We start from the raw sequence: 25,113 nt of genomic DNA on the forward strand, positions 1-25,113 counted from the left end.
CTGCATATTCCTAGGATCACTAATGCACTGTATGAATAGTAATTCATACAGTTCATTCTCACTACATGTATGTGATTTTAATTAGTCATAATAGTGTTTAAACCACTTGATGGAAAGGAGTTCCAAAATGAGTATGACTCTCCATTCGGGAGAGACAACCTCCATTTATACAGGTCAAAATCTTGATGTTTGAAGGAAAATCTGGATTATGTGTCATGCAAGTGTGTAAGCAGATGCAGTATTCACTTGGGTTTAAGTTGGTGATTCAGATTTGATAGTATTCAAATATTAAAAGGTTAAGGAAATAGAAAGATCATGGGTACATGTGTTTCGATACCATCTGTGAATTTCAACTAAGACTAGAATGCCATGGCTGTAGAAAGTATAAAATGCAATATGATATGAACCTTGTCCCCAAAAGAGTTCACAATATGCCCTTTAGAATTCAGTTTACCATGAGGGAGATTTGAATGCTGCATCCAGTTTTGCAAGTGTTCTCATTGGGCTGTTGGAGAAAATTAATTTTTTTCCTTTTTTTTATTCTTCTCCCTCCTTGCTGCATACAGAGTTTTCAGAACATCTACAATATCCTCAAATGGGCATTCATCATATTTCCACAGTTCTGCCTAGGCCAGGGTTTAATAGAGCTTTCATACAATCAGATCAAGTTTGACCTGACCAGGAACTTTGGAATAGATTCTTATGTGAGCCCCTTTGAAATGGATTTCCTGGGCTGGATTTTTGTGGAAATGGCCCTTCAGGGAACACTGCTACTTCTTTTACGTCTTTTCCTTCATTGGGATCTCCTCCAGAAACCAAGGTGTGTTACCATTTGTATTCTGCCACAATGGGCACTGAATTAATTTTTAGAGAAATAAAATGGTGTGTTCCTTTGAACACCTGAAGAGAAATACCTCTGATAACGTGGTGTACCTGAATTAATGCAGACTACAGAAAAAATACAAGTAGTTGTTTTTCCCTTGAATTCTGATGACAATTGATCACCAAGTGCTAAGGCATTACAGCCAGGAAAATAGGAGTTACACAGCGCAGCAATGACCAATTTGCCATGTATCACTTATCATGCTCTGTTGTAGGGGTCATTCTTCAGTCAACAGCATGGACAGCCCTTCAGAAGATGTTGATGTAGAAATGGAGCGTCAGCGACTCTTTGGTGGGAGAACTGGCAATGATGTCCTACTTCTGTACAACCTCAGGAAGTGTTATGGAGGCTTCAGTAAGAAGAACACAGCTGTGGAAAACATAAGCTTGGGCATACCGAGGGGAGAGGTAAAGGGGTCTTTCTTTTTCCCCTTTTATAAAGGAACACTTTAGTCTGAGCAATTGTTGAGACATAGTGTGTGTACAGGGAAAGATCTGTAGATAGCATCAGAAAAATTTCAGTTGTAGTAATTTCTGGAAATCAATAACTGGATAAAAGCAGAAACTCTGGTTGTGCTGAAGAAGTGACTGTTCATTTGTTTTTTGGGTTAAACATTAATCAGTCTTGATTTTTTTACTTCTTGCTTACCTTTACCAATTTACAGTAATATAGGCTAACATAAAAAGCAAGTAAGGTATCATGGCAGTTCAAAGAGAAAACAGAATACCCAACTCAATAGCAAACCATGGACTGAATCCTGAATTTGTCACCACAGCACACTTTTAGTTCCCATGCTGAAATCATCACAGTACATTTGAATATAGCATATACAAACAAACAATTTCAATAAATTAAAATTTAGTGCTGAACAAATTTTTATTTGTGTTTGGTTTTTTTTTTCATCATTTTGATGGTTTGGGGAATTACAGAAATTAATTTCTAAGCTACTGAGAAAGAAATACTTTTCTTGTTTGCTAATATAATATCAGAATATCTGAGAAACTTGCACATGGCAGCACAGGTCCAGTGACGTCCTGCTACTTGCTGATTAGCTGTTGGGTAACTGAGGCAACCAGGAGGATGTTATTGCTGATTAAAGCCTATCTATCAGTAAAAAAGTTCATGAAAAAGGTATTTCAAAATCATAAAGAGCTATGTGTAGACTTAATATGAATGCTATCCTAGCTTATGCATAAAGTTATTGCAGCTAGGGGCCTGAAATAAGTGTTCAAATGAGTGTGTCTCTTGGATGTTTGTTGTTCACTTGTACAGAGCGAAGCAGCTCATGCAAAGATGGGAAATATTGACTCTATGGACTGATAGCCAGGGTTTGGAAGCAGGACCTAAACCCTCCTGTTCAAATGTAGCATTTACTAATAATATGGATAAAAAATGAATTTATTCACTGGGAAGGGTTTTAAGTGGAGGGCTAGAATCCTAAATAAATCACTTTTAGTAATTAGGGGGTAATCAAAATATGATGTATATGGGATTTTTTAAACTGATTTTCTGTGGGAAAGGGAATTTGCACACACTTTATATCCATATACAGTTTCTTACAGACATATTATAGGAAATGTGGAAAGGGGACAAACTTGAAGGTGTAATGCTTCTTATTTTTTTCAGTATAGCATATTGATTGTCTTTTGGTGGTGTTTTGTTTTTTTTTTAATATGTATCTCTGGTAGTGTTTTGGACTCCTTGGAACAAATGGAGCTGGGAAAAGCACAACATTTAAGATGCTGACTGGAGATATCACCCCATCTGCAGGACGTGCTGTTATCAGGACTCCTACTGGGTAAATAATGCAGGGTTTGATCAGAATAGTGCTAATTGATAATGCACATGATCAAAGACTCAGCACGTCTTCAGTACTTTATACTGTACTCTAGGGACCTATTTTGTTCCCTTTTAAATGTATGCTGCTTTGTTGCTGTTAAGTCTCTGTGGAAAAGCATTTTAGCATTATTTAATTCTGTTTGACAGCTCTGTTAGTTGAGAATAAACTTGTCTGGTAGCAAAAGAGAAACTCTAAGAAGACTTAACATACATCCTTTTAAAACTTAAAAAAAATTGTAACATATGTTAAGATGCATGGACATATATCCCCCGTACTAGTACTGCACTGAAAGTTTTCCAGGCTTAGACAGATGAGAAGTGCTTCAAGTGCATAATTTTAAAATATTTTCTTACACTTATGTACTTCAGAGTCATTAATTAATTACTTGATCAATATGCTATATAATTAGGATACGAGGTAGTGTTGGTAAAATTTGTCATTCTGATGGAGTGAAAATGTATAATGGACTTTGGGTTAGATGTGACCAATAATTATCATTTTTCCCAGCAAAACTGGAGGGGAAGTAAAGTTATTTTTTTTTAGTCACTAGTAAATATATATATACACACATGTAAATGGATTCTGGGCTCTTTTTCTAAATGATGTAGATTTTGAAATATTTTTTTGGACAAGGACAGGTCAAGAGTTTAATTAAGAATTTTTTAAAGGAAGCATTTTTGAATTTTCAAAATGTTAAGTTACATTTTTTTGGTTTAGAAATCAAATTCTTTCATAGGTCAGTATTTCCTCAATTCTTTACAAAGATAATGATTATCAGATTTAGCTTCAAAGAATAAGTAGTTTCAATCATTGCAAAATTCAGTTTTCTGGAAAATTTGCACTTTTGAAATCTACAATATCACCACTATCAAACATAATTTTACTTCAGTGTGTTTTTTCATTATCTTTCATAGCAAACCATAAAAAAATCTTAATCATAAAGCAGGAATGATTTAAAAAAAACAAGCAGATTTTGGAAAAATTATTCTTAAGAGAAGAAGAAAGGGTGTGAGTGAGGCTTTAAAATGGTTAGATTTTAGACAGTCGTTTTCATTTATAATTTTTCAAACATTTCTGGTTTTATAATTTTCTGTCTTAAACAGAAGACAAAATTTTTCAGACACTAGGCAAAATTAAAAATAACAGAAGTGATTTAAAATTAGGTAAAAATCAGCATTTGTTATTCTTTGGAACTGATGGAAGGCTTTGTACCAGGATATGATGGAGACCAGAAGTTTATAGCATGAGTCTGAAGAGGATTTGAGATTTGGAGAAATAAAATAATCTGTAATTTTTTTTTTTATAAAAGATTGCCATCAGGGCAGTATTTAAGCTCACAAGTTTTTTTAGAATCTGAGGAGTATTTTGCTGTAGATTTTAATGGGACTTGCCTTGGGTCCCATCTGTGCATTCATGGATCACGTATGGCTGTCCCTGCACAGTGTGGTCCCAGGTCTGTATTTGGGAAAATGATTTGAACTTGTGTGACAATTCCAAAATTTTAACATCTATTTGAAAGCAAATATAAAGTTATAAGAATATAATTCATTTATTATATATTGACACTTACAGGATGTTTGCTGACTACAAGATATTTTTTTTTGAACTCTCTAAGATAATTTTTGTGAGGAAAATTACAAAAAAAATTAAAAATGCCTGTGTTCCTTTCAGCAGTCTTGTTGTTTTGTACCTGTGGTTAAACAGACAAAAAGGCTTATGAGGTCAGCTTTAGTGTGCTACTGGCTTTTGACAATAGTATAAATGTTGCCCCTGGACATTATGTGTGTCACTTTCATTCCCCACACTGTGTTTTATAAATCCAACATGAAAGCATATATTAAGGTGCAATGTTATTTACCATATACTAAAACATAGGTAATGATATTTGACACATTTAGGAAGCTTGAGAGAAAGCCTTAGACAAATGAATTTCAGTGTATCAAATACCCTTGACAACATTAATTATCACCTTTTATTATGGTGGTGTCAATCGAGTTTATGGACTTTTTGTGTTTGCAGTGGCTGAAGTGAGGGTAAAACCCATATTCCCAAGTTTTCAAAACTTTAATTCAAGAAGGCGACCTTAAGCAAAAGCTGCTGTTATACAATAGCTAAACTTAGAGAAACAATTCAAGGCTGTGAGAAGAAATTTATGTCCCTCCTGACTTTGTTCCTTGCTTCATATTTTTGAAACTGCCTTTGAGCAGTTCGTGGTGCACTGTGTTGCTGTACTCCTGAAAATCACTCAGGGGCAAGTTGTTGGCTGTTCCAGAGGTGAGATGGTAACCACAACAGGTCTGGGAACCCTTCCTCAGCAGCTGAAGAATGACTAAAATTACTCATCGCAGGTGGATTGATTTGCATTTATGACTCAGATAAATGAAGGAAGGGATATTATGGTAAGAAGCCTTCTCCTGTTCTTACTCTGGTAGTGTATTCAGGAGTCTTGTGTTCCTGGCACAGAGAAGAGACTACAGTCAGCAGAAGAAAGCAGCTGCTGGTCACAGCTGCAGAACGTTTGTTGGTCAGCAGAACTAGATTTTTAATTTAAAATTTACATCATGAAGGAGATTCCATAAAAACATTACCTCTGATAGCTATTACTGATGAATAATTGGGCAGCAGCTTAGATGTAGATCCCACCTCTTTTGGGTTTGACTGGAAAGAACACATCTTTTGTCCTCTGTCATCACAAAAGGACCAGATATTGTAGTCTGATGAATCCTTCACAAAATCATAAAATATTTTGGGTTGGAAGGGACTTTAAAGATCATCTAGTTCCAATCCCCGTCCACGGGAAGGGACACTTTCCACTAGGCCAGCTTAATCAAAGCCACATCCAACCTGGAACACTTCCAGGGATGGGGCATCCATGTCTTCTCAGGGCAATCTGTTCCAGTGTCTCACCACCCTCAAAGTAAAGAATTTCTTCCTATCAACTAATCTAACCCTACCTTCATGATCAAATAATTAAATATGTAAAATAATTATTATAAATAATGGAGAACCTAACTAATTTTACTCCATGAAGAAAATCCTTAATTCATAACAGTTCCTGTTTCCTTGAATAACTGTGCTTGAAAGCTTCTCATTTAAAACAAATAAACAAACAAACAAACAAACAAAACCCTAAAAAAATCCACGCATCCATTTTCCTGATTGCTACTGAATTTAAAATGAAGTCAGGAGTGTTTTTTTGAGGCAGGTGCACTGAAAATGGCCTCGAATTTTGTTGAAAATTATTGCACCTTGGAACAACATGAATTCTAGAAATGGAAGATGGGATTTTTCAAAGGTACAAACTGAATGCAAAGTACAATTTTTGGAAGGTCAACCTAAAATATCTTGGAACTGCATGGGGTTATAGAGAAAGAGCCTCACACACCAATAATCAGGTTGTATTCAAGTAACTGCTGCTATAGTCTCAAAGAAATTTAAAAAAATATATTTCTGAGCAGTAACTTCCTTTTTAACAGGGCATAGGAGCAGATTTACAACATCTTCAAGTACTTTTAAAAGATTTGTTGGCCTCTAGGTTGGTTGTTCGCTGAATGCTTAATAACATTAAAAAAAAAAAAAAGGAGCTTATTCCTAAGGATCGGAGAGAGAACTGTGTCTGTTTTTGTAACAAAAGCTAACAAAATCCATAGAAGCTAGGTATAATGCATGTTAGCTTTCAGTATCACTGGGTTTCATAAGTCAGGGTGTCTATAAATGGGAATGTTTGTTAAATACTAGAGCCAACTTCATTTTTTCTGCAAATTGGTGTTTCCTGACCTTCTTCTTGATGGGGAAATGCTTTTCAGGAAGAGAAGTTTTCTGATCTGTTTTAATTAGGGTTTTCTCTTTTTGATGCACTACAAATTAAGTAGATATTTTAAATTCACTATGTGCCTGAACTTTATATCCTATGATTTGCGTGACCAATGCACATTTATAGCATACAAGCTGAGCAGTCTACAAAAACCCTGTTTTTTAAAAATTTTCAAATCCCTCTGCAGAAAATGTTTTAGGCAACTTATATATAACATTTGTAGGCCCATTCTAGTTGTTACCTTTATGTAATAAAAATAGTCCAGTCAGAGAAATAATAGGAATTTGTCACCAACCACAGCCGATCTTGTGAAGATGATGCCATTCACAGGGGATTTTACCTTTTTATTATTTTGCATAGCTCATTAATATTGCTGTTATCAGTGACATATCTGTGTAAATGAAACAGAGAAGTAATTAGCTTCTAGAGACTGTGTGTTCATTTTAGGGATATTTGCCACCCCAATATTAAAGAGTGCCAAAGGAGCAAGCAGTATTGAAACAGTTACTTCAGAAGGCTTGGAAATAAAATAGTGATAGCGAAGTACCAGCAGTACCTTTCATAAGGAGCAGAAATATCAAAAGCAAAAAGGATAATTACTAGAAAGTATATTATTTTAATAACATTTGTTTAATTGTATTTATAAAGTATGGCGTTACAAGACATTAAGAGACTGACAGACTTTCAAAGAGTTGTGAAACTTAAATATGTTTAATAATTAACTGCACGGTCTGCTTGACATTTAGAAGAGTTCTTTGTGTTCTCTGTAGCACAGCTGTTGCTCTAAAAGAGTAAAAATGGACTAAAATTATCTCATGCTTGGCTCTACTGCCATAACTAGATTGCCACCAATGTGGAAGCTGTCTAAATGAAAGGTAGTGTATGAAACTGTAAATATTTTTGTAGTTACTTTTTCTGTCAAACAGCTTGAAGAAGTAAGGTCTGCATTAAATATGTACAAAGCAAAGCTGACACTTAACAAAGTGGTAAAACAAAGGAGAACAAAGTGAGTCTTCATAATCTTTGAATGTCTGCTGGGGTAATGTATCAGCAGATACCGTACATCTGTTCCACTTTTTTGTGTGTGTGTACATTGGCCAAGCTTTGTTTTCTTCTGCTTTCTATACTTGTGTTTAAACCCTCTTTAGTGACTCTGTCATAAAACCTCCCTCAAGTGAGGAGACCTAAACACAGCTTTGAAGAGAAAGTGTCAAAATCCTTTAAGCATCATGTCAAGGTCAATGGAAAATAATGAATAATGGGACTGGTGATTTGTTTGCCTTTTGGGTGCCCTCTATTTTGCAGACTTTCCTGTTCTGCTTTGCTGAATAGAGCTGACTTTAAGTTTATATTTAGAGTGTAGTAGGATGCATATGCAAAAAAATAGATAAACCAGGTGACATCTCGTTCATAAGTTGCCCCATCAAGGACTGAAGCATTTGGCAGTCTTCCTCATGTAATTAATTTATCTCCCATGAATTTTCATCTTCCTTCTGCACAGAGGTCCTCCATGACAGCAACTCCCCATGCTATTTGAATTAAGTGTCAGTCATCTCAGCTGTTGGATTACAGAGTCATAGGACCAAAGAACTGCTATACAAAGAGGGAAAAGTAAAATATTTCTTTATAGCTAGAACTTGGACTCTTTTGATAGGTATGATATTCAGCTTGATAAATAATTAAAAATGTAATTCAAATAGCTTAACTTGAAAGGAAGAATAAATTTACATCAATATAATGGCTGAAATGTCTGGTTTTACACTGTATATCAGTATAATTAGTATAATTATAATGAAGCTATAGTTATATTAATTATATTTTAACCTTGATTTTTTTATAATGGTAATTGAACATTAGTATGCACTGAATTGAATGTGCAGTTATGAGTACAATGAAATGTCTAAGTACTTTTGCAATTTGTAAATTTATATTTCATTTTGACTAATTAATGGAATTTATTTCTCTGCAGAAGCAGATATATATATGTGGTATTGTAAGTACCATGTATATCACTGCATTTAATTGCATTCAAAAACTGCAGAAAAAGCATATAAAAGTGAAACAAAGTGCACAGTGGAGCCAAGAGCAAAACAATTTTTCCCAAAACAGCTGTAAGACTGATATACAGGGTACTAAGTTTTTCCTGGAAACCCAACACTGAGGTTTACCTTTGAATGCCAGCCCACAACCATCCATAAGCAACATTTCTGGTAACCATTGTAACAAACAAGATCCAAATCTAATTCTGCAATAGCCAGTCTGGCCTTCTAGAAACTGCAGGTCCAGTTTATACAGGAGAAGGCAACAAGTTTTGTCCAAGATCATATTCACTCATCCCAGTGGTTATGTTTCTTTTCAGTGTCAGCAGAGGCTTTCTGACTAGAGTGCCCCATGCCACCCCCATATAACCTTCAGGGCTGTAATCAGATTGCAGGGATTTCTTTAAGAACTCAGAATAAATAGGTTAATGTAAAAAGCCTTTAAATGATCAGTGGAGGAACAACTTTGAATCAAAAATTTTAAATACTCTGATTTTAATTTATGATCCCGGTATCTTGAAAGTCTGGCAAGTTTCTTTCCTCAATAGTACAAAACTGTGAGATGAGCACTTCTTACTGAGGAAAGTCTTATTGAGTCCTGGATGTTTTCTCAGGATGTCTTGCACCAAAATATCATGATTCTCACCAAAGTACTTAGACAGGGATGGAATACAAAATCTTCCATGCTTCAAGTGCTAGACTCTGCTATTTTTCTTGAGGATGCCAGATGTTCTGTTGACCATTTCCAAAGGAGTTCTAGAAATGCAATTCTGCAACTTTAAAACTATATTTAAAATATAAAGATTTCTGGAAATATTCTGGTGATGTCATTTGTTGCAGCTGTTCACTCTGAAGGAGAACTTAACTAGCAAGGAGAAGTACTGATTGAGCATAAGGATGTAGTCTAAAAATGAAGGAGAAAATATGTTCTATGCCTTAACTTGATGTGATGATGTAACGAAAATTACTAAGAGAATTTAAAGATAACAAGTACACAGTGTTATTGTAATGATACAGAAAGCTGTGTATTAATGTAAAAGCCTGTTTTCCTCCCTATAGTTTTTAGATATTACACTAGATTTCATTGTGTCTACTATACTATGGACAAAAGTCTGAGAAGGGTTGGAATCAGTACTTATATGTTCTTTCTCTCTATTTATACAATAAGCTGATTTATTCTTCTTGTCTTGTTTTTAATGGGAAGAGTCTAATGAAAAATTCTGGCATGCTGATAATAATAGGGCAGAATACAAATGGCTGTTTTTCTCTAGCTTGAGAAAAAAAAAATCAGTATTTTGCTGCATGCTAATCTATATTACAGAAAATATTAAAAAATATATTTCTAATTTGATTCTGATAATAGCATATAAAATGATGTTTGTTAAGGAAGAAGAGGATTATGATTAGTTTAATGAATGGAATCAGAAATTAAAAAAGAAAAGGGAAAAGCATTTACAGTATATAATTTACTGAAAAGATTTTCTGGTATCATGCCATCACTAATGTTCATTTAATTTAGGCCCGTAAAACTGAAATCTGACAGATTAACCGAATTTCAAGCAAAATCAATTTCCTAAGACGGGAGCTTGTTTTGTGTTCTACAATACATACTATAATTAAAAATTATAACATGTTTTTCTTTCATCTATTGTTTATATATATTGTTTCTCTCTTCAGTAAAAGCTTAGGACCTGGATAAACAAAACTGAATGATAATGTCCAGAATTTAGATTTGGAAATCTACTAAGTGATGTTGATGAGGGAAGAACAGTCATTATACTGCACATTAAAAAAAAAAAAAAAAGTCTGATTAAAAGACAAGAATCCTAATATGGATTTTTTTTTTTTTGTCTTCCAGTTGGATTGGTTTTGGTTCCACAGATACAGAGATGAGGAGGAGGAGGAGGGAGGTGGAAAGGTCTATGAGTTGTTTAGTGAATACAGTAGAGTCTCTGTGTTAATGGGAACTTGAAGTGTTCAGGGTCAGCACTAATGGATAAAGTTGCAAGATAAGGATGAAACTGAGTAAGAATATTAAATGATGCATTCTCACTTTGTCCTCACTGTATGAAATCTGAAGGTCAGGGGGTGGGATACCCACTCAGACTGGGTGCTTTACATAGGCACAGCACTAGAACCCTGTGTGTACAGTTACTGCTGGGGACACTTTATTTCCTGATGCAAACTGAGTAAGGATGCTCTAATATAGTTCTAGCTTAAGAGCATTAGATGTCTGTTGTTTTTTTTCAGCTGTCCATATTTAACTTTTTCTTCTTCATCGTCGGGGCCCATTGCAGACAAGATGTTTCTATCCAGCTACAGGGTTCATGCTGAGTAAATGTGCCTGAAATTACCCCTGAGTGGGTTTCATTATCTTCTGACTGAACCTGGCCTAATACCAAAAGCCCAGTGTCTTGTTTCTCAAAAGACAGCAGCTGCACCAAAAGAAAACCTTGTACATTAATTTTCCTAGCAAAAGAAACCTCAGGCACACCTCTGAGCATCAACAGCATCTAGACAATATTTCACTGTGAATAGTATTTCTCTATGTTAGTATTAATTAAATAAGGAAGCCATTGCTTCTGAATGGTTATACAAAAAGAACAGCATTATTCAATCCATATCTTATGGTAAAGATAACCATAGAAAAAGGATTTAATTTGACATAGATGTGGCTGGAAACTCAGCCAGTAAAAATTTTTTATATAAGTCATTTAAAAAGTCCTATAAGTGGATATAAATCAATGAACCAGTACACTTCTGTTCCTTCTTTCCCCTATAATCCTACTTTTTGCTAACTCTTTGTTTAGAGAGGTGTCTACAGGCAGATAACTGCTGTGGCACCATCCAAACCAATCAAGATATGGTGATTTTATATCTTTTCCATTAAGAGCAAAGGACCATTCTAGTTATTCCACGGCAAGGTTTGTCATAATCATGTTAATTTATCTTTTGATAGCATTAAAATATATTTTCATGCTGTGGTTCATTATGTAAAATGCAGAATTTTTTCTTGCCAGACTCCTGAATCTAGTTAACAGGAGATACATATTTATATTTTCACTAGTGCTGGTATTTGTAGATCCTGCAGTTAATGCATTTACTTTGTGTCTAAATGATTAATCACATATTTAGTTCTTTTAATCAGAAATGTAGAAAACCACTAAGAGGAAAAACATTCTGTTACTCAGAATCTTTTGAAAACTTTTTTCTTTCAAAGCTCAGATTTTTTTATTATTAAGTATCTTCATTTTGACAGGTTTTTCTGTACATGTAAATCAGCATCATTGAGTGTTGAATTAGATGTTGGAATAAATAGGATAGATTTAGTGTCATTATGGGTAATGAGACACCCTTGCAATCAAGCTTGCTTCTTAGCAATGAATGTAATTTCAAGTAATGCTGTGGTGCTACAAAGTGAAGGCCAAAGTCTCTTAAATCAGGATAATTTTATACTTTTTCGTGTATTGTCTTTTAAGTTACTGGGCTTTAATATCCTGTGTTTGGTGTTACTCTTGTTGTTTGGAGAATGCAGGCATGTGTATGTGTGTGCATAGACATACAAGGCATGCAGAGCAACATTTCCCTCTCTCTCAAGTCCTGCCTCTTCAATATTCAATGTGTTTGATATGAATATAATATTGGATATAATATAATGTCCAACATGAGCACCGTATGGTTTGAAATGTGTCTCCTTAGAGCACCTGCTACTGAAAAGATGAGAGAACTAAAACTGCTCAGCATTAATTCTCATGGACCTGTCTTCCTCATGGGTTTGTCTGTTGACCTTGACACACACACTGTTACACCAGTGACATGCTGGTGGCTGTGCTAACCCAAAAGGGACACAAATTGTGCCTTGTGTGGGGAGGTGCTGCACTAAGTAACCATGGCAAAGAGACTCAAACTCCTCTTCCAGTGGCCTTGAGGCTACATGCATTTGTTTTGTATCCCAAGGGTGAAGCCTAGGGCCATGGGATTTGTTAAGGAACATTCAAATCTTTTTCTTAACAGGTGTGAAATGGATATACTGTCTGCTAGCTCTGAAGGTATTCTCATTGGATATTGTCCACAGCAAGATGCCTTGGATGAACTTTTAACAGGTTGGGAGCATCTTTATTATTACTGCACACTGCGTGGAATTCCAAAGCAGGATATCCATAAGGTAATTATCCCAAACAGCTTTGCAGAGGGAGCTATTTCCAGGTTGGACTGTGGGGTTTATGGAACAGCTGTACCTTTTTAACATGAGGAACTATCCAATACTTCATCTTAACAACTTTAGTTAAAAACTTTAATGTTTCTCATTACCATTATTTTATTTAAATAATGTGGATTTTTTTTCTGTCTGTTATGCCAGTTCAAAACACAATAACATCACTGCAGATAGTAAAAATAACATTACTGCAAATGAAACTTTGGGCACAAAAACCCTAAAGGAAATTAAATTCATGAATGGTTCAGTGCCTTCAGTATCACACTTAAAGTACTGGGAGAAAGGTCCACATGTTTTGAATCATGTACCTCTGAAAAACTCTATTCTTCGGAGATATGGTGTTTCTGGATGAGAGCCTGGTGAAAATAAGCGATTCTTGCAAGTCTTTGCCTCTTGTCTTGGGCAGTATCCATTGTCCAGGACAAAGCCTGGACTTTTAACTGTCTTAACAACATTTCCTTCAGAGTGCTTAAAAATCATCATTCTTTTTTTTGATAATTCAGAAATTATCAGTCTTTTTTTTGATTGTTTACCCTTCATAGCGTATTGGTGTTAAATTTTACTTCAGACTACTAGCAGAGTACTGAAAACTTAAATATGTTTCCCTCGATACAAAAGAAATCTATTAAGAGATGGTTGATATGGCACTAAAGCCCTCAACTATAATTACCTGTTTTCTCCATGAAGTGGCAGCTCCTCTATAGCAGTTAGGGAAGAGTTCCTCAAGTGGTGTGGTACATCCCATACATGTCCCTCTTCAAATGGATGAAAATAATTCATTTAGATATGAGTTATGTTACAAATGTTAACCTTCCTGGACCTCAGATGACCTAAGTATAGGCTTAGACTATTCTTTATAGTCAGCCTTCTGTGCCTTAGCATCACATTTGTAAAAGAGAGATCATTCTTCCTTTCAGTTGTCTTAATTTTTGTCTGCATAGATTGCAGAGCAGACTTTGTTGCCATATGCTTGCGATCAAGGTATCAAAGCACTCCTGCAAATAATATTTAGCTGGTCTGGTTTGCCTCCATCAAACACTGAGATGCAGCTATCTCAGAGGAAAACAAATGTTTTTGTCAGTGGGCCCTCCCGACTGTGTGGCACTGCTGTCGAGTGCTCAACAGCTGCCGTGTTTCAACCCAGAAATGGCTGATGCCTGGAGAAAGTGAGACTTTTAGCTGCCTATAAAGAAAATAAGGCTTTGGAACGCTTTAGAGGAGCAGCTGTGTGGAAATGTAAGCTGTTATTTTCTCATCATTCCCTCCTGCCTATGATACAGCACTCCAAGCCTGCCTCTGAATATTTACCAGTGACTGTTTACACTAATATGCACAGACATGTATATTCTAGAGAGTACCTTGATTTGATAAGGAAAGAAACATACATTTACTTTGTTTTTTAAGAAATTGGTGAGCAGTCAGGTGACTTACAGGTTGTGCTGCTGCTGAAGTTGTCTATTGAAGCACTAACTTCAAGGACCAAATCATTTGCTAGACAGATTTAGCAGCAGCAGGAGTTAAGTGCCTGACATAAAGTTGAGTGCACTTAATGTTCCAAAACAGTAATTAAATGAATGGAAAAGGAGGAGAAAAATGGGTCATTTAATATCAATGTTAAGCTTCACATGTAATGTGAAGTTTTGTTATACTTGACAAATCTGCTCTGAAAATTTCCTTTTGCTGCAAAATTGAAAAAATTACAGTAAAGCTTTTGGGTTATTTAGAGATACTGATTTAGCATAGTACTTTTAATTCTTATGTTTTTTTCTTTAACATATCAACTTCCTAGATCTCAATTTGTTCTAAAATACAGAACTCAGCTTGTTAAAAATTAAAATTATTAGCACAATATCAAATGACGTCCCTCAATAGCATTAAGTCTTCTGTTGCAAATCTCAAAAGAATCTTTATCAGGTCTTCTGAGGCAACTGTTTGGAATGTCAGTATCCTTTCTCTATACATTAACTCTCCAGGAAGATTTTTGCTCTGATTCTAGAATCTCAATGATTTCCTTACATTTTCTATTCTATAGGTTCTGGAAATGTGAATCTGTAAATTCATTTATTGTTCATTATGTTTACTTTTTTGCTAGCAGAATTAGTCTGTACAGTTTTATGAGATTTTGGGACAAAAAATATTGTTCCCCAGAAGCTTGACAATGTGTATACACTTTCCAAATATAAGAAATCTAACAATTCTGAGTTTACTCGGAAGCCAAATAAATACTGTTTTGTGTGGAATTGATGAATGATTGCTATTCAGGATGTTCAAACCACACTGCATCCACTTACTCAGAACCTGACACTTTGAATGACTGCTTTGGACATGAAAAGTTATTTTTCAGATGACTCTAGAATACAATCCATGTTTATTATCATTTATACTGGGTATAATTGGGCCAGTATTCAGTATTGGGCCATATTTGCTTTACAAGGATTTGTTTAAATAAATAGCAAGAAGTTATATGCATTGTATTTAGTGTGTCAGAAATGATGAAAACCAATACACTGATGGGTACAGCCTTTCAAGTCAGGATAGACCCATTATGATGTTTCTAGTCTTTGAACAGATTGAGTCTTTACTAACTCCAAGTTTTTCTGGAAGACACTCTGACTGAAGGTCCTTAGCACCACTTATCTCTTTACTTGATTATTAGATGTAATTTTTAAAGGGAGTGGAAAGCCATAGGCATTAGTGGTTACGCAATTGCTGCTTTTCAGTGGAATGGATGTACCTCTTAGTTCCCTGGTGGATGGAGGATACCATGCCTATTTTGACCTTTACTCCCACAGATATTGGCATGTGAGCAAAAGTTGAGTTACCTTATAGTCTCTTCTGGAATGACTGTTGTCTTTAGGAACTCCACAAAGTATTGGGGGATTTTGTTTAGATGCTACAGGTTGAAGGGTTCATTCCAGTTCCTGTTCTAAAGCTAGTTGAACTAGCCCAAAATAATTTAGGGGAAAATACTTTGCTAAATGTGTTAGAATTTATGAGAAAAAAAGTAAATAGTTTTAAGGAATGTTGGAATATAGGGAAATAGCTGGCTGATAGATGTGAAGTCTGTTATAATTTTGACTGCTGGTGCAGGGAGGAAGGAAGGAAAGAGTTCAAATACATTATTTTAAATTAAATACATTATTACATCCATGAATAGACTTTAAATATTTTTATGGTTCAAGTGTGCTTACAATGTATATATTTGCATATAACTGTATCTTTTAATTTGGCCTCAATGTTACCAACTTGTTAAATAAATTGATGTATTTCCTTACTCTTCACTGCTGAAAGTCATTGAAACGTTATTGAAATAGAGTATCATGGTGAATATGACAAGGAGGGACACAAGGTGCTTGTGTATATGTCTCACATTCACCACAGGAAGGAAACCATTAGAACTGTAATTCTCTGGCCTAAATGTGTGTATCTGTATCTGAAGATTGGTCACATGTTTAATTCTGACATTCATTTAAAGAATTTAAGAGGGATTTTTGTATTTATTTTACAGTATACTATGATACAAACCACTGGCTACACAGACAAATGAAATTATAATGGAGATATTCAAGCTCCTCTACAATATAGCTAATATGTAATATATACCTTATATGTAACACTTCTAGTTTCATTGAAATTACTGTTTTGTTGTTGTTTAGGTATTATTGATGAAGCTGAAACATTACTGGAAATCTTATGATATGCATTAAAGAAAAGAGAAAAAGTTTTGGGGTCATCTCTTGAAAGATAATTGAGCTCCATATTCTTGTATTTGCTGAACCACGGTCTGCAGTGCTCTTTTGAAATGTAAGAGTTGAGGAGAGTAGCAGGAATAGGAGACTTTTTTAGGTGAAACTGGGCCATATTTAGGAATAAGAAAGTTGACCCTTCCTTCTCCTTTTATGTTGCTAATGTGATTCAGCTCCAAATCAGTTCTAATTTGATATGTTTTGCACCAAAGGAGTGTATCTAGATATCAGGACAGATTGTGTTGTGCACTGTGGTGGTCTGCAAGGTTTATCTTGGAAGTTCTACACATTTAAAGCAGCAGCAAAGTGGGTACTATGAAATGATTCCCACCCCTCTCTTTTTACCTGTTTACTTTTTAAACCTTGTCTTGAAAAATTTTTATAGCAGGAGACTTGCCAGGCTTTATCTCCTTGTATGAAACAGGAGATGGTGTAGTCATGCTGAATGCTTGAGTACACACCAGAGAGAGGAGAATTCTATGTGTGGAATTGCAAACTTTGCAAAGTCAGTTCTTTTAAATGTTGCTCCCTACAAAGAGCTTTATGTTCATACCTGACACATGATTGAGTTCCCTAGGGGGTTACAGACTACAAGAAGACCCATCTAATTTGAATGGTTTCTTTCTTTTCTCTCTGGCACTATTCCTTGACCTTCTAAATTCTTCCCCATGCAGCATTCATTGTCTCTTTAAAAGCATGGCATTTTGCTGACTTTAGATGACACTTCAAAGCACTTAGAAAGACACTAGTCATAGCTAAAGGATAGTTTTGACTGCATTTCAGCTGTGCTGCATAGTCCTCTTTTGCTTATTGTTTAATAACTCTTGAAGCTTATTGTAGTTTAAAATGTATGTCAATTTTGGTGTAAACACGAGATTACGTATTTTTTTACTTTCTGGTCTTAAATTCTTATGAGCTTTTCTGTATAATTTGTGTGATTGTTGGTGGATGTGTAGGAGGATAATCCTGTAGTCACTAATATTCATGCATGTCCAGTGGTAGCAGCCAAGTCAGTTTTGTAGACAGGATAAGCTGTCCATCTTATGCTTTAGAGGACTTCACCTCTGTATGTTGCTTTGGTGTTAATGAGACATATATTTGGAAGTGAAAAAAAACATATAACAAAACAATGCTTAGCTATTATATCTTAGAATATAGCTTAGGTGATTAACCATTTTTAAATCCACAGCAATAATTTCTAATTGGAAGTAAATTACTGTGAATTAACTTTGTTATAGCAGAAGCCTTGAACTTTTCAGTATAATATTGCCTGTGGCTAGTTTAACAGTTGGTTTTTTTTTTTTTAAGCCTCTCTGCATCTAATGTAGACAGAGTAATATTTCTGAAACGTGGCTTTTGTATGAGAACATGCACTGCTGTCAGGTTATACATCCAGGTACCCCAAACCCAAGTGACTATGGATACCAGTCCAAGGATCATCACTAAAATGCTTTAGATTCTCATCACTGAAGCATTGTTCCTGCTTACAGACAACTTGCTCTCAGAGATGTCTCTTACTTTTATAAGTATTACTTGAAAAATCTTGCTAAAAGGGTCATGAATATCTTGATCTTTTCCAAAGGTGTTTGCATAAAACTCTTTTATAGAAAATATTATTATGCTTGTGGCAGTTTGTCTGCGATAGATAGTGAATATTAATTCACAATATTGTTTAATGAATTTTTTTTTCTATTGGATTTTCTAATTAATTGGAGATTTTCCACTTGATATGACTGAGCCTTCCAGTCTTTCCTTGATTTTTGCTGGAGGTAAAGCGGAGAAGCAAAGCAAATGAACCATACTGCTGGAAGTGCTCTGGCAGTTAACATTGGGCAATAAGTGCACCATGCAACTCCTTGTTTTAGGAGAATCTTCCAGCTCTCCTACATACAACATGAAGACACACTTGCTGTGTTACAAAGTTGATCACTCCTTGACGATAAACACTCCAGAAACCTATGCCAGATACCTGCTGCTTTGCAGGGTGCATCTGGCAGTAGCAAGTAGAAAAGTTGCTGCTGTGTCCCTCATGGTTTGAACAACATCTCCTTGGACAGTCCAGCAGTTGTAGCTGATATAGATGGATTAAGATTATTGCTACATTTAATATTGTCTACCAGCAGTATTTTAGGGAGCTCTGTATGTCAGGACTGTCTCTGTCAGGGTAAAGAAGAAAGGCCATAGGGGACAGCATGAGCGTTGTCTCCAGCTGTCCAGATCACACTTTCTTGTTTAACCAATTAAAACAAATCCATCTAAGGTCAGCTTACCCCTCTCAGTTATTATAAAGGGTATTCAATCCTGTTACCTTTTGTCTTTAAGAAATTCTAAATCTGCAACTGTGACTTGCTTTTCTGACATTTTCATCTGTTTTTGTGGCCAATGGAGAATTTTTTTCTCTTGAATTCTCAGTTAGTCAGACATTTGATCAAATAAATAAATAGTGGAGAATAAGTTGAAATGAGAGACGTTTTAGATCATTGACCCATGGACACAAACCAAATACTAATGACTGTGCTAAGCAGTGACAAAGCCAGGTTTTCTATATGAGAAAATCCTTATCATTTTTGAAGAACTAAGGGGTCTCAGAGCAGCTTTTTGTCTAAGACTCAAAAGTAGAAATATGCAGCAAGGGTGGATAAATAAGGAAAACAACATGTACATTTTCTTAACATGCATGAACAGAACATTCTTTCAATCTAAGCACAAATGCTGCCTAATCTGGCTCATCTTTGTTTGCTTCCAAATTTGCAAACCACAGGTTGCAGAGGACCTTGTTAACCGGTTACACCTCAACGCCCATGCTGACAAACTGGTGAGAACATACAGTGCTGGCACAAAGAGGAAGCTTTCTACTGCTGTGGCTTTAGTTGGTAAACCCCAAATACTTTTACTGGTGAGTAAAAGTAATATTGTGGTTATGATAAATGGGCTACGTTGAATTTTGTTGTCTTGTATGTTGCTCTAAAGAAAATCAGGTTGTTTCCTGATCAGTCACGGAGATGTTGATACACAGATGAACAACTGTCGTCTTTGTTCTGCTATATGAATGGCTTTAATTTTATTCTCCAGTGCTCACAAAAATAGAAAGTGAAATTGGTTTCTTTTTCCTTTTTTTTTTCTTCCTTGGAGCAACTGGGTGAGCAGAAAAAAAAAGCCCTAGACACAAATAAAATTGTAGCATTCCTTGGTCCAAATACGTGTTTAATTGACCCATGTTGTTTCAGGATACTCCTAATTCTTGCTGGATTGTATTTATTTCATAAATCTGTCTAGTTAATACATTTTGTTGCATTCACAAGTCACACAATCAAGTAATACTTATGAATTATATTAATTTTAATAACTTTTCCGAGGTTATTTTGGTTCTTGCATGCTACTGCCCATTTAGGTCTGAAACTGGCCACTCCAGTGTAAACAATGCCTTTTGTACTGAAGATCAGGGATCTACAAAGCTTTGAGAATTGCATCGTTGCATCACTACATGCTTGTTTGTACCATTGCCTATTGTTTCATGAGAGAATATTGAACACCACTTTCTTAAAACATGGCTGGGAAGAGCTAAAAAAGTTCAGTAGTGCAACAAACCTTTCAAAACAGTCAGGGGTAGGAAAGCTGCTCCTCAGAGTTTGGGGGGAAACCAGGGCTTCCAGGAAGAGATCACAGGCTAAGTTGAACCAGATAAAACTGTTGTTCTCTGGGGTTAATGTTTCAGAAGATTAGACACATTTTGCTGCTTCTGACTGCCTACCATTGCCTCACTTCTAAGCTGAAATATTTTATTTGCATTTTATGCTTTAACTGACCCTGGTTCAGCTCGTAAAAGGAGGAAATAATCTTAAATCAGTGCTTTTTCCTGATCTTAGGAAATGCTCCAACTGTCTTTATGACAGCGTACTATTGCAAGTATCCATTTCAGCCTACTTCTTGCTGCAGGGCACAGACTGTTGCATATAAAATGAAAAGAGGAAAGAAAGATATCTAAGCATGTCAAATTCTTTAAAACATTTGCTGACTTTAGAAAGCTAGGAGATTTTAAAGGACTTTTTCAGTATTTTAAAAGGAGCTTTTTTTATTATTATTTTGTCTGAAAGCAAAGACACCAACATAAACTACTGAATCTGCTTCTAATGCATCCAGAATCATAGCTGTTAATTTGAGCAACATTGTGGGTTGCTTTATGTTTATTGCTTTTTATGTTTTCTTTGTTAGCAATCCACAGATAGTGGGAGACTGAACAGAATTTTTTCACCTCTGACATTACTAAAATTAGCTTCAAACTGGATTTTTTGTTTGCTTTGTTTCTTGAAAACTTTGCTTCCAGGTTTTGGCTGGGATTCCTTGCTGAAAATACTTTGGTAAAGGCCATACCACTCTTAACAGGTGCTGACACCCCATGGAATTCCACTGGATAAAAAAAGCAACTGGAAGAATTTCCTTCTTCCTAGTTTTGTGGTGACAGAGACTGGATTTGTCAATCAGATATCATTCCTTTTGCTTCCATGAGTGAATGAAGTAAAAATTTGGTTTAGTGAGGAAAGGAGGAATAGATAGGAAGGGGAAATGTAGATTTTGTAGCAGCACATCTTTTTCCATGAAAGCCATCCGAGTGGGAAATGGGTTTGCCAGATGGTTTGCACTAACTGAATTAATGTTATTTAATCCTGTGAATTCTCTCTACTGTGGGTGAAAATTCGTCTTTAAAGAGTGTGGGAGTAACTGGTAGAGGATGTCAAATCCAAACCTCTTATCAAACACCTGGATATGGGATAGGCACTGTAGGCCTCTGGGAGCTATAGGACTTCTCCCGTTGTTTGTGCTCATGGCAAATGTGTATGCAGATCAGAAACAGTCACTGAACTCTTCCAGAAGTGAGAAAAACCACTTGCCCGTCTCTCTTATCAAAAAGAGCAAGTTTATATAATTAAACATATATAATATAAATATTGATAACTATACATATATTAGATATGAAATATATAAGTATAATAAGCATTTATAAATACACATAGATTTATATTTTGTTTATATTTAAACACTGTTTATGTATAATGCTTCTTTACTAAAATGTGCCTTCCATAAATTTAGACATTGAACTGTATGTGTTAAAGCAAAACAGTGGTCAGGGTGTCACTTAAGTTACCTTCTGAAAATGTAACATTTAAAGAGAAAAATATATGATTTTCTCGTGAACTGTGTAAATTCTTCATGCTGGGCAGAAGCTGTGGTATGCTTTTCCGTGCTGCTGCGTCATTTTCATTTTTCCTGTAGGATGAGCCCAGCTCTGGGATGGATCCCTGCTCTAAACGCTACCTTTGGAAAACCATCCTGAAGGAAGTTCAGGATGGCTGTGCAGCTGTGCTGACATCCCACAGGTAAGACCCTTATCCCAGCAGCCAGTGTATTCCTGTGCTGCAGAAGAGTATATTCTGAAGACATGCTCAGTCTGCTGTGAAATACAGAATAAGTCTCAACATTTTATAGTAATTCCTTCCTATCCATGAAAAGGAACCTGTTTAAATCCCAAATATTTTTCATATTTAATTTTTAAAGAATAGAATGTTGCTCAAGGGGCCTCAGGCACAGAAAAGATGTTATTGATTCTTCTTTTTCTGTGCTCTTTTACTCAGTGTTGTAGTGTCTCTTCTTGCTTGGCACATCAGGTTACCTTTTGCAGCTGCCCACCTTAAAAATCCTTAAAATAGGAGGGGTGAGTGAAAAACCTTCTGATTTTATTAAGTTTCTGCTTTGCATCAGTGTATGAAAAGAGTCAGCCATGGCATCCTGAAGATGGATTCATCAGCTATTCACTTATGCACTACTGGAAATGGTAGGAGGGACCCCATCCTCTTAGAAGAGTCCATCTACATTAAATGTCTTGTCAGTTCTCTGATATGGTCACTGGTATATTGATTTAATGGAGGAAACATCAATACTGTTTTGTAACATCTATAGTGAAGTGGAATTAATTAAATGTTCCCTTAGGTAGTATGTATATATATAGTATGTATAATTATATATAAATATATACATATCTGTCTTTAAATGAGGGAGAGATCATGCAAACATGTCCATAGAAGAAACAACTCAAAAATCAAAACTGCAATGAAACATTTAGCCAAACGAGATTTGAAGTATAGATGAATTAATAAAGAAATGCAGCTGAACTTCCCTGTTCAATGTTTTCTATTTTCAATATTTTTAGATATTCTTAAAATGTATTTGTTGTCCCAGTCCATTATTGATGGAAAAATGCTCCAAAAAGTTTCTAGTATTTTACTTATGGAAGCTGAATTTTGAAAATCAGGTACCCATGTTGGATGGCCAAGTGTTTACCAGCACACTCATTTAGGGAACATGGGTTATGCATTGTGAATTCAGCTCAGTGGTTTTCAGGAAACAGTACGCTTTGACTTTTCAGTCCAGATTAAGAACCTTTAGTTGTCAAACACCAGCTAAACAGAAGAGACCTGTGGTCTCATTACTAATAGGCTGTAAACAAACAAACAAAGTCCATCAAATTGTACTAACTACACATTTAGCTCTACAAATGAATGACTTGAAGCAGGCATAAGTAAAGTGATACTGTTCACATTGTTGTGCCAGGGTGAAGAAAGGAGAAATTGTTTTATACTATTTATGCAATTTTCTGAAGGCCATTGGGGCTTTATTTGAGATGAGTTACTTGTATAAGTACAGGAATTTTACATATGAAGTGAACATTCATACATGTCAGCAAATATATGTGTAAGGTATAGAGATGCTTTGCTGTGTAAAAATCAGGTTTTGAGAACTGTTTACTTAATTTTCAGAGACAATTTTTTACTTACATTTCAGAGACAAAACTTCTGTTTTAGAAGGGGAAGCGTGAGGCTTTATCCACTGTCCCTAGAGCTGTAAATTTGTGTAATATTGCCATAGCTGCGGAGCGTTATGCCAAGGGGAGCATTAGGAGTTACTCAGTGAATTTCCTGATTAGTGGGAAGATGTGTTAGCTCTCTCCCTGTCTCTCTCAGACATAGCAGCTTGGCAGTTCTCACCACAGCCCTGTCATATTATAAGGAAATTGTTCCTAGGGGTGTACTTAATTACCAGCGCTCGTTCAGCCAAAGTACTTTGGTTTGGTCTGGCCCATGGCTGAGGCACACAAGACATCTCTTGTTTAGCTGTCTCAGAAGGGTTGGGGAGGGAACACAGTGAATTGTAGGAGCATAAAACATCTTTGACTCCTCTTTGAGATGGTGGGTACATCCTGACTGCTTCCCTATGTCTAAAGTGCTTCTTTGAAAGAGTTGTTCACACAATTCACATAATATGTAGGGTTGCAGCCCATCTTCCATAAGCTTTATAAATCAAAGCTATTTATCATCTGAAGCAGTCACATCTAGGAGGACCCTGCTTTTCTATTCAGCTGCATTTCCATGTCCTAAATTCTCTTTGGATTGTAGTGCTTTGGATCTTCTTCTATGCTGCAATCAGGCTGAGGGTAACTCTTTTTCATGGGTATGTACTGTGCAAAAGGCAAGCTGAGCAAGCTTACTTAATTCTTCTGCCTTTATCCTTTAACTCAGAATAATCATAAACAGGATTAAAGAGTTCGTGAGTTCATGGCTCACTCAGTGTCATTCCTGAGACTGCTTATTCAGCATTTGCCTATGGTAATGGTACCTTTATATTTTGACCAGAATTGTCCAATTATTTATGGACGAAAAATATAAATAATGGTTTAAGTCTGTCTTCTAGCTGGGTTAATAACTATTGGTATATACTGACTAGGGTTACAACTTTGACTGTTATCTTTTAAAGTCAAAGTTTTTGTGTACCTGTTTTTGCAGCTGTCCAGATTCTTCTACTTCAACTAAAATTAGGTATAAACAATGTTCTCTACTAATTATTTTTTCTCCCCCTCAATTTATTTTTCAGCATGGAAGAATGTGAAGCTCTCTGCACAAGGCTTGCTATTATGGTCAATGGAGCTTTCAAGTGTCTTGGTTCTCCCCAACACATTAAAAACAGGTATTGTTCATCGACATCAAATCTTCTGCGTCTACATCCACTCTAAAAGCTGGCTAGATGCTTTAGTAGTGCTAAGTCATAAGCACTTATGACTGCTAAGAACATCTTCTTTTTCCTGCCATCACTGAAGTTGAAAAAGAGCCAGTTAGGATAACTTAGCAAGCTAAAATGACATGTGGCATTGCTAAAATGCTTTGCAATCGGCAATGGTAATCGAAAGAGACAGATCTGCATCTAAAATGAAACACTTCTGCACGTAACCTAAGGAATACATTGTGAGAATTCAACATGGTGTTGAAATACAATTTGGCTCAGTCTGAGGATTTTTCATAAAAGGAAGAAGCATTTTTAACAGGTCAGCAGCCAGTAAGAACATCTATTTTGAACTTTCTCTACTTCCTACCAAATTGACTGACAATTGCAGATATTTATGCTGTTTTCTGCATCCTTTTCCTGGTGTGCATAAGCCTCTTTTCTGTTTGAACTCTGCTCATGAGTTAATTTAATTCCTGTTAATGAGGATGTTTAATTCAGAGGATAGACTTAAACCACGATAAAA

General features: G+C 35.7%; 1 protein-coding gene across 1 annotated transcript in view; it reads left to right on the forward strand.

Annotated features, from left to right (window-relative positions):
• The window catches only part of ABCA13 (ATP binding cassette subfamily A member 13), a 171,411-nt gene that overhangs the window by 131,940 nt on the left and 14,358 nt on the right, over nt 1-25,113 (forward strand). The window contains exons 46-52 of the mRNA XM_069005904.1: nt 567-820; nt 1,098-1,290; nt 2,572-2,681; nt 12,591-12,741; nt 19,300-19,434; nt 21,810-21,913; nt 24,462-24,554. Of these exons, the coding sequence (XP_068862005.1) occupies nt 567-820; nt 1,098-1,290; nt 2,572-2,681; nt 12,591-12,741; nt 19,300-19,434; nt 21,810-21,913; nt 24,462-24,554 (1,040 nt within the window). The remainder of the gene's footprint in view (nt 1-566; nt 821-1,097; nt 1,291-2,571; nt 2,682-12,590; nt 12,742-19,299; nt 19,435-21,809; nt 21,914-24,461; nt 24,555-25,113) is intronic.

This window comes from Aphelocoma coerulescens, chromosome 2 (genome assembly GCF_041296385.1).
Source record: "Aphelocoma coerulescens isolate FSJ_1873_10779 chromosome 2, UR_Acoe_1.0, whole genome shotgun sequence".
Taxonomy (NCBI): domain Eukaryota; kingdom Metazoa; phylum Chordata; class Aves; order Passeriformes; family Corvidae; genus Aphelocoma; species Aphelocoma coerulescens.